General features: G+C 38.5%; 1 protein-coding gene across 1 annotated transcript; it reads right to left on the reverse strand.

Moving 5' to 3' along the window:
- Positions 1–3,951: 3,951 nt before the first annotated feature.
- Positions 3,952–8,957, reverse strand: LOC121959472 (protein FAM240B). Its single transcript, XM_042508754.1, has 3 exons — positions 8,865–8,957; positions 8,596–8,720; positions 3,952–4,289 (listed from the first exon to the last, which is right to left on the reverse strand). The coding sequence occupies exons 2-3, from the start codon at positions 8,718–8,720 to the stop codon at positions 4,166–4,168; spliced, it is 249 nt and encodes an 82-aa protein (XP_042364688.1). The 5' UTR covers positions 8,865–8,957; the 3' UTR covers positions 3,952–4,165.
- Positions 8,958–10,824: the final 1,867 nt, after the last annotated feature.

Consider the following 10,824-nt stretch of genomic DNA (forward strand, 5'->3'; position numbering starts at 1 on the left):
AAGAATGTAGTTTCAGGTATTGGATTGGTCAAACAAACAAAGGACTTTACCCCAAGAGACAGGGGGTAGGTTTCAGTTCAGGTCTGGGGGTGGAGGTGATGCATATGTTCTAAATATTGAGGAGAACATGATTTCTGCCTCCTTCTGAAATCTATGCCTATAGAGACTGGTGATCTTGTCCTGTATGAAACCAAGTGAACTTTGAGCTATTCTGAGGGACTTCATAAATGTGTCTTTTCCTAAACCTACCCAATGGAATTTCGTGCGTAACTTTATGATGAGTATGCAAAATGATGACATCCAAACAAGTTTGTTGTTACAGTTTGCAGTAATAATTGGAACCCAAAAGCAAACTCAAAGGCAGAATAAAACGATAATAATACGACATCTTGCTAAACACAGCGATGTTTCAAGCTGCGCTCATGGTGGGCTCCACCATGCAGTGAGAGGTTTGGCAACATTCGCAAAGCAGTGACTGGTGGAAGCATGTTGTCTTTGGCACATTTGATGATGACAGGTGGTGTGCCAATTTTCAAATGTGTCGCGGGATGTTTGACAAGCTCTGTGACCATCTGATATCCAGTTTGAATGACCAGAACGTCCAGACTGAAGACACATCTGTAGAATCACATTTCAAACCACCTCCACATGTGGTTCGGATCAGATTTGCAAGAAATCTGATTTCATGTTGTTATTTGCTGTTCAGATTTAATAAAATCCATCTGGATACAATTTGGATATGACAAAAATTGAATTTGGGCTGGCAGTCTAAACAAAGCCTTAGTAATAACTCTTTTTAAAAAAATCAAACTATGAATAGTTTAGAGCGGCTGACGGTAACTAACACTGGCGTAGACAGAATAATGTGGAAAAGAGTGACGGTGAAGCTTGGCTTCCTATACTGAGGCTGATGAAGAGGAGATGAGCTGCAGGTGTGATGTTCTGCCAGGTGCTTGATTGCAGTAACCGCGCCCTTCAGAGACACACACACAGACAGAGAGGGGGAGCAGGAAAACACTTGGAAAAAGAGAAAATCCTTAAATTCACAGTCAGAGCTGTGACAGTTTTATTTCCCTAAACCTAACTTATGTAACCTTATGTCAAGTACTTGTGCTTGTGTGGAACCAAGTCCCAATTGCATCTTTGTATTACCAAGCCATAAAAATAAGGAATGGAAAAAAAAAACATGAGACCGCATCATGTTTGTACACTTAAAGCACTGACAGAGCAGCGCTATTTAACTATTATTAACTATTTAAGTTCGGAGTGAGAATAGGCTGGACTTTACAGTTAGTATTTAACTTTTCATTAAGTGTGGTAAAAGAGCACACCAAAAAATATTTTTTTCTGCCTAAACCTAATCTGTATGACTTTACTTGCCTAAATCTTATCTTATATATGTAATTTTAAGTGCTTTTAACCTGACAGTGCTATTTGTTGTATACTAATCCTTAAAACACAATATGAACTGTTGTATGAGGATATGTCGGGTACAGTTCAAACTCTCTGCCAGAACACAACAGAATGCGTATTGCTTAGTGTGATATTGTGAACCTGTCCCATAAAGAAGAAGGACAACATCACTGGATTCAACAAATGTCCAATACCAACTTTGTGGTTTGTCTTAAAAGCTGTCTGTGTCATGATGCCAAGTAAATAGTAGCCTATTACAAACACATCACCCTAGCTAGCAATTTTGGTTCTAAAAATGTTCTGAGAATGTTACAGTGCAACCAGTGCAATGTTTTAGTAATGCCTCCAATGGCAAGCTTTCTTTTAGTTCCCAGAACATTCTTCTTAGTGTTAAGGTAATTCTCTACAAACATCAAAAAATGATTTAAAAAAATGTTTTCTTCTGTTATTGTTAACGTATCACACTACATTACATTTTAATCCAAAGAAGGTCTGTAATCTCTGTCCTCAATAACAACTTCTGAATGTTGCTTTGTAAATGTTCTTCCCCTTGTTCTCATGTAACATTGTGAGAGCATTTTTTAAGAGAACATTCTGTGATCTGTCACCTCTTAACATCACCAAAACATCCTCAGAATGTTTCAGTCAAAACATTACATCTTAGTCAGCATTTGACCTTAAAGTAACACCATTTGAAACGATGAACATCCTTAAAACATTCTGTAAACATTAGATTATAATGTTGTTGTTTTTTCAAAACATTATTACAACTTGTGGGTCCCGTTAGCCATTGTTGTTGGAACATTCCCTGCAATGCTGGGACAGTTGTTGGTGAGGAGAACTCCTAAATTTATAATGAAACTTACACCTTGAACCCTATTTATGCATTTGAAATTATTTTTGCAATGTTTGGATTAACCTGATTATATTTCTGGCATAGAAAATATAAAAATAATATAAAGTTCTTTTTTCTCTGTTATTTGAGTGAGAACATTGCTTGTTTAAAAGCCTCCTGACAGTGACTCTGAATTGTTGTGACTCTAAAATAAGTCCACTGAAGAACATCCCACTGGCAAATTAGCATCTGCTTCACACATGTCTGAAAACACATGTGCATGTGTGTGTGTGTGTGTGTGCGTGGGCGTGTGTGTGTGTGTGTGTGTGTGTGTGTGTGAAGCGTTGGGGGCTGATAAGACATGTTTCCAGTTTTGGGTGGTTGCCGAGCAGATCATTGGGTGTGTGGGCAGTTCTTGTCAGGAAGACATCCCTGCGGTACACACTGTTCCCACAAACACACACACATACACACACACACATACACAAACACACACACACGCACATGTGTTTTCAGACATGTGTGAAGCAGATGCTTGTAAAACAAAGACTTGCATGATGCAGATTGTGTGTGTTGCACTATATTTGACTTGTCACTTTTTTATCTTCAAAATGTCAACTTTAAGAACTTACCTGACAGCTTATTTGTGCCTGTATTCAAGGGGTTGTTAGATTTCAATTATTTAATTTCATCTTTGCAAGCAGGAAAAAAAATCATTAAAAAATGAAGATGGAGATGGAGATTTTATTGTACTGAGTATCAAGAACATATAGGCTTTTTCCATTAAGGCAGGGTAGTAAGGCCCAAAGTATGCCATGAAGAGTCACAAGCAGGCAAATCTTTCTGGCAAAACATGACTGATGTTTCCATTATAAAAGGCAGGTTTCCATTACAGTTTTGCACAAACCTTATTAAAATATTTGATCATCTGTTATCTGTATTTTATCGAAACTTAAAATATTTTCAAAATGTTGATAAAACACAAGATGACTGCGTTTCTATTGAGTGATGTTATGCAACTTCTCCTCTGGCAGTAACATTCCAAGAAGCGTTGCGATGGATGTTCAGAACATTAGCAGCTTTACTTCTATTGCAGCCACCACATTAGCCGTCATTATTTCCAATTGAAGGCAACGTAGGTGTGTTACGCGAGTGTCAATGGAAACGGCCAGGTATGAGGGATTTCTGGGCAGTGATAGACCACGATTTCACAGGGGAATTGTGGATTTAAAATTTCCAGATAATCCGTTCAACTTCTAAAGAGTTATATGATGCAATAACACCTCTTGTAGCTGCTGCATCATGAGGGAGCCAGTTCCTACTGACAAGCACATAGCCATAGCATCATGTGACCCAGAAAAGTCAAAAAAGTGTTCCCACTGCAATTTTGCAAAAATATGAAAGACCACCTAAAAACTTTTTTGAGATAAGTGGGAGATTTTTTTAGACAGATGTATTTTATACTCACAGTTTCAAATTGCACAGTTTAAGGGTTAATGGAAACCTGCCTAAATCCCTGCTTGGACTTGCTTATGAAAAGGATCACAGCAGCGGGGCTTGGTGAAGCAACTCCCTACTTTGGGACAGTGGTGGAATCATGTCATCATGGCGTGGTGTTGTACAGTGCAACAACCCAAGAAAAAAAATAAATTATTCAATACAACAATGACAAACAATGGCACCATGCAGGACTGGTTGCACCACAGAAAGCAAAACATCCCTAAAGAAGGCACCTATTCAACATATTTTATGTTTTTCACAAAAAATACGAACATACTTGATATTCATGACAAATTATCTGACTTTTTTAGTGGTTTTATTTGATTGTGAACAAAGTAATCATTGTGCATCGGTTTCAAACTATCTGCTACTCTTCATCTTTGAGCTGATTGGTGGAGGAGTTGTCGTAACTTTGCTTCAGGGAGAATCGAGCTTCCTGAGGCTCTGCTGAGCTTTCTGAGCTCGTCTGATTCTCTCCTCGAAGAAACTCTTCTGGTGCTGATTCCTCTGATCCAACCTGACTAACCACTGCTCCCTCAGCCTGGTACACACAGAGACAGAGGGAGAGAGAGAGCGCAAAGGGGAGAAAAAGAATAAGCAGGTGTTCAGACAGCACAAATACGGCCACTTAATGGCATAAATAACACAGAAAAAGCTGCTACTTTTGATTGCAACACACTGAGTGCGAGAACCAAGGCTAAAACATGTTCTATTTCTGTGTTTTTCATGCCAATGAGTGTCTCTTTTTGTGCATGTGCATAAAGTTGCTCACTTTTCTGCTATTAACAGCTCACCTCTTTTTTTCTGAGTAGAAAATAAGCAACCAAGAATGTACACTATGTGTATGTCTGATTACTGCACCACTGTCTGATGTTACACTGTTTTGTGATTTCCTCTCCCATGGGGCTAACTCAGTGGTCTTGGAATAAATGGAGCTTCACAGAGCTTATTGGAGCTTCAAACTCTCACGCATTTACCGTGGCACTCATGCAATGGAGACTCTTAACATGCTCTTATGCTGCAGTTTCATTTTCTCAAACAGCAAAAAAAAAAAAATTATAACTGATAACACAGAAAGAAGACACTGTTAGTGCACAGAGAGACAAGGCAGAGCAGCACAGCAGCAGCACTGTAAAACATGTGATCATGTGAGCTGTTGTTTGCAATAATCCGGTATGGCAACTGGATTTTGATCTATTTGTGCTGTTATGGTACTGTTACTTGGAGCATCCAAAAAGGACAAATAAAACAACATTAAACTAGAGAATCACTGACAGAGGACACATGCATAACAGACAGGGCAAACATCGGGTCCTCACAAGCTTACAAGTTAGCTCATGGGACATTGATAGATTCGCAGTTTCCTCATATTTGAATTTAGAGTGGTTTTAGAATGCTGAAAATTCAATGGAGTTATCTTAAGCATGGCCCTGACTATGGCCCTGACTATGGCCAAGTCAATATTTAAGTTGTCATTGTATCATTTTTTTCTGTCTTTTCTTTTCTTTTTCTTTGAGAAAAACTTTTTTTACTATAATCAGTGTGAATGGTATTCATTGCAGGTTTTCAAGATTTTAATTTAAATGAGACTTAAGTGATGTTTTGCTTTGTATGTAGGCTTGATTCAGTGATTGGGAGGCTGAGATGAGCGGAGGTTTTGTCAGAACATCAGAGGCCAGTATTTACCCTGACACCATAACTCCCAGGCTTAATATAATCGTGCAGACATCCAGTGAAACTCGATCCGCAGTCGTTGCTTACAGCTAATTGTGTTACAGGAAAAAAAGAGGGAACAGAGTGTGTGTGTGTGTGTGTGTGTGTGTGTGTGTGTGTGTGTGTGTGTGTTGGGACAGGATTCATGTTGTTGTGTTTATGTTAGCGGGCGTTCATCTGTCAGCATGCTCCGTCATGTGTCGCTTAATCTGCAGTCTGTCCTCAGATATTCACGCTTATCTCCAGGATTCAAACACGTAGTCGAGCGGCCTCTAATCAACATTCTCAGGCTACTATGTGATGACAGACAGAAGAGCTGTAAACATAACCAAGGCATTTTCCAAACTAATCGAGTTATTATGGAGAGACGGGGACAGCAGAGGCTGAGCATGGTAATGAAATGTATTTTTGATGCTCTTTTCTTTTCCTCTCTGCAGTTCACCCAACCTAATAAACTCCTAATTTTGTTCCTTTTTTTTGTATGTTTTCAATTTTGGTACAGATCTCAAAAGTTCCCACTGACACCGAATATGTCTGGCTGAATATTGGGGTGTATGTTTCCAAAATGATAAACAAGACTTGCAGAGTAGTTCCTTTTGATCAAACGATCAAAACACGGGAGGTTTTGGGTTTGAATCTTTCACTTCATGTTAGCATCGCACAGCTTCAGTGAAGTGAAGAGCTGGAACAACATGATAGAGAATATCTGATACTGATATCTGACATGAGCTGCTACTCCACTCTCTAATGTAAAAAGTTTATCATGAACAAATCATTTGATCTTGCTGTTTTGACATAAAGTGAAGTTACCTTCTAGATTATTGAACTTGTTTAAACAGTAAAAGATGGAGGTCGGGGTGGGTGGGCTGCTGTACAAAGCTCCATTGTCGGACTTTGACACCACAGACTGCCAATTAATTTACTCCAACCACCAGTCAGCATGTGTCTCTTTCAGTCAAGGCTATCTTCCATCCAGACAGCCCACACTGTAAAAAGAAAGTAATTGTTTCAAAACAGGTATTGTATGCACTGCACTGAAATTTTATGTTGACTGAATTTGAGAAAACAGCCTGGGTCAATTTTGTAATAATTCAACTTGTCTTCTCAAATTCAGTCAACTTAAAAATGTAAGGCATCCTGGACACCTTTTTTATTAAGTTTAAACAAATAATTTCTTCTTACAATGTGGGTGAAAATGTTCTTTTTTCATGCACTGCCCAGCACGCAATTTTTGGTTCTGAAATCGTTGTTAATGTTTTCAGCGGCAAGTTTTCTTTTAGTTTCCAGAATTTTTTTACTTTTTTTTGTTGTTGTTGGTAACATATCACATTACAGGAATGTTTCATAAAAATGTGTAATTTCAGGCCTCAATAACATCCTAAAAACGTTTTCAGTACAAGGCTGTCGCTGTGCAACAAATTCACAAAATTAGAGGTTCAAGGTTAATTTATCTGACACATTACAACACATCTATGTACAATGGATTGTAAATTGTAGCTCCCTCCCTCGCACAACTTTTTTTATATTCATGACTGCCTGCTCAATGATCTGAAATGGATGTGTTGATTCACAATTGTTTACTCCTCTAAACCAAGTTTCCCGCAAATTGTCTCAGCGAAAAATAACAAGCCTTACATGGTGTGAGCATGCCATGTGTTCCAGGTGCAGGTGCAGCAATGTATGATGACTATAATGAGAATATATTTCTCACATAACAGTGTTTGTCGGAGGGGCATATGGTCCTTTATTGTATAGTCTTTTTGATGACTGTTGGTGGGCAACCTTGCAGATGTTTTTATGTGTTTTTTATTGTCTTTTATGATAATCTGTTGATTGCTGGGACCTTGTGGATGCAAGACATATTAGCGTGAAAACGGACAATTAAGCATCATCTTATTTTATGTAAATCGTAATTATCAAATATTCATTCATTTTCAGAATTTTAACCCTTTAAATGCCAGGTTTTTATTATGATGCCACTATGATTTTGGTGGGGGAAAGGAACACAAATATTCGACATGTAAAGTAAATTTATTTATTTATTTATTTTAATTATTTTATTCAAAAGAAATATTATCACAGCCTGGGATATGTCATTGATTTTCAGCAACATTGATTGTGACAGTGCACCTAGTGGAAATAGCATGTATTTTCTTCATATGCCAAATTCATGTTAAAATAGGTGGAAAAAAGGAAAAAGACAGATTACAAGGCAAAAGCCCCAGATGACTGTGGGATCAAAAATTGCAGTTTGAATGGGTTTCAGTGGTACTGTTTTTTTCACTTCACAGTATGACTGTAACAGTTTTGTTTCCATGGTGTATTTTGGGCATTTGAGCTGAGCTGGAAATTCCAAGATTAAACAGTCTTGCCAAATTGAATACTATATGCATGAACACAGCCAAAATTATCAAAAAATGAAGAAAGAAAAGCATGTAAAATGCACCAAACAGTCCCTATGGGTTAGTAAAAAAAGGGACGATCAAATTTAAATTTCAATGTAACTTCAGTTGTCATTATCTGTAGAGGCTACGTCTACATACCACCTACTGACAGAGTTACACTTGACAGGAGAAAGGATTACATATACCACAGAGAGATAGCCAACCTGCATCTTAAAACCCATCAGACTTCAGTCTGTCTTGAATGCTCCTGAGATATGAATTCTCTGAGCTTCCTCAGCAACCAACAGCTCTCCAGTCCATAAAGCAGAAGTATAAATGGAGTCCTAGATGTCTCTAAACTACACTCTGAGCCTGACTTCATCTGTGATACTAACCAATGACACTTAAAGCTGACCACTTGAAGCAGCCACCTTCTAGGACTAGGAGTGAAGAGACATTGTTAATGATGTTTATGTCATGGGAAAGATTACTTTTTCTTTTCCCCTTCAGAAAAGTGCATTCATTTGGCTCTGGACCAAGAGGGTGAAATATGCAAGACCTTCACCTTTTTTTCTATTCTGCACTTTGTCTCTCCCAAGTTGTACAAAGTTCTTAAATTTTGGAAAGTATGACCAGTATAAGGAAATTAAACTGCATGTCTTGATGTATGTTCTGTACCATAAACTGCTTTCCAGAAAAATAAAGAAATATAAAATAAAATGACCTCCTTTTCATAAGTTTGCTGCTGACCGTGCCAGGGCGCTGCTCCTCCTGCGGTCCTCCTCCTCATCCATCTGTTCACTGTGCTGAACTATCCGCTGCTCCCAGAACGACTTCAGCTTCTGCTTGTCGTGAATGCGAGCTGCATTCATCATCTGACGACAGGAAACAAATGAACGGAAATATCCTCCACAGAAAAAAAGTTTTGCATGTGTGAGGAAAGTTACATTCTCCATCCTTAAAAACAGAATACTGTAGTACACAAAGACTGATGAACTGAGTTTGCTTTGGTTACTCACTCTCTTGCTCTCTCTCGTTTCTTCTTCCTTTCACAGTCTTAAATTTCACTTTTCAGTTACTCCTCGTCTCTTCTGTTCTCCCACTCTCTTTCTTCTTTACATCTCGTTACGTCTCCTGTCTGCTCCTCTCCTCTTTTCTCCTTTATCTCCTCTTTTAACTCCTCCCCTCATCTCCATCTTTTGGTTTTATCAACTCCCTAGTTATTCTCTCTCCTCTTCTATGCTCCTTTCCTTTTTTTCTTATTCTCGGACTTCCCTTCCTCTCTTCCTTTCTCCTATTTATTCTTCATCTTTTCTTCTTTAATCTCTTCTCTTCTCTTCTTGTCTCTTCTCTTCTCTTCTCTTCTCTTCTCTTCTCTTCTCTTCTCTTCTCTTCTCTTCTCTTCTCCTCTCTTCTCCTCTCTTCTCTTCTCCTCTCCTCTCTTCTCTTCTCTTCTCTTCTGTCTCTTTTCTTTTTATCATATTTTCTGTTTCTCCACTCAATAAAGCCAATCTAATATTTCCGTAATTTCTTTGTTTCGTATAAATATTAAGAAGATTTCTGTCTCTTTCTCCATCCACACATACCACGCCATGTTTTGTAGAATGTCATGTGACTTTGTTGTTCTTTTTCTTCTTCTCCTCCTTCTTATTTGGATTTAATGGCTGTTGGCATCCGTGAAGTTGCATTACCGCCACTCAGTGCTGCACATTATATGAGCTATAAAAAAGAAAAAAGTGTTTCCATTGCAGTTTTTAAAAATCTATCTTTTTGGAATGGCCTAAAATAACACCTCATGCGAGTGTAAAAATTGGTGTATCATTTTAAATTTGAACATATAAAATATGGCTAATGGAAATTGGTATTTCAGACATTTTTTTAAAAAGCCATACTTCACAAACTGCAATTGAAACACTTTTCTATGTCACATGATCCAATGTGCTTGTCAGTAGGAACTGGCTCCATCATGATGCTGCAGGTACCACAAGAGGTGTTATTGTATCACATAACTCTTCAAAAGTTGAGCGGATCATCTAGAAGTTTTGAATCCATGATTCCTCTGTGAAATCGTGGACTATCACTTATCAGAAATGAGGGGCTTGCCTTTCCATTATAGCTCCATAACACACCTACATCTCCCTGGAATGCAAGTAATGATGGCTAGTGTGGTGGCTGCGATAGAAATGAAGCTGCTCATGTTTTGTACATCCAACACCATGCTTCTTGAAATGTTATTGCGAGAGGAGAAGTTGCAGAACATCACTCAATGGAAATGCATTCATCTGGCAATTCTGTTTCCTCGACATTTTGAAAATATTGCTCAAGTATCGCTTGATGGGCCTAACATGATGATGTTACTCAGGCCTGTTTTCAAGTGTTTTGAGTGTCTTTATCCTTTAATAAATCACCACCAAGACGGTTCTGCTGTCTCACTGAATGTTTCTCCTGGTCACAGAGTGTAAGGACATTTGGATTTTTCTGTTGCTATTCATCTGTCCACAGTAGTATTATTGCATATGCACACACAGAACTGTACATAAAGACCCACATGTCACATGGCTTAACCAAATGGCACCAGGATCTTAACCACAGCTTAGTCGTCTTTACACTCCCAGTGTATCAGAGAGTCGGTGTGTGTGACTGTTCTGGTATTCATAACATTATGGGGGCAATCGGTTTACTGGGGACCTCTGACAGTTTAGGGACAAATGAAATCTGGACACATATTGAAGGTGCTTAAGTGCTTGTTAGCATTGGCTCATAGGACATGTTTGTCGGTGAGTGTGTGGAAGAGGCTATTTCCTCCATTCTTTTTAACTCCTGGATCATTGTATCATGGCTGGAGTGAACCCATTGCAAGGTGGTATCTAGATGTTACTGTTATCACTCTGTCTCTTTTTTCCTCTTTCTCTCTTTCTCTCCTTCCTTCTCTCTCTCTCATTAACGCCACAGCTGCTGGAGTTAAGCTGTCTGCTAATG

Source organism: Plectropomus leopardus, chromosome 20, assembly GCF_008729295.1.
Source record: "Plectropomus leopardus isolate mb chromosome 20, YSFRI_Pleo_2.0, whole genome shotgun sequence".
In the NCBI taxonomy this organism is placed as follows: domain Eukaryota; kingdom Metazoa; phylum Chordata; class Actinopteri; order Perciformes; family Serranidae; genus Plectropomus; species Plectropomus leopardus.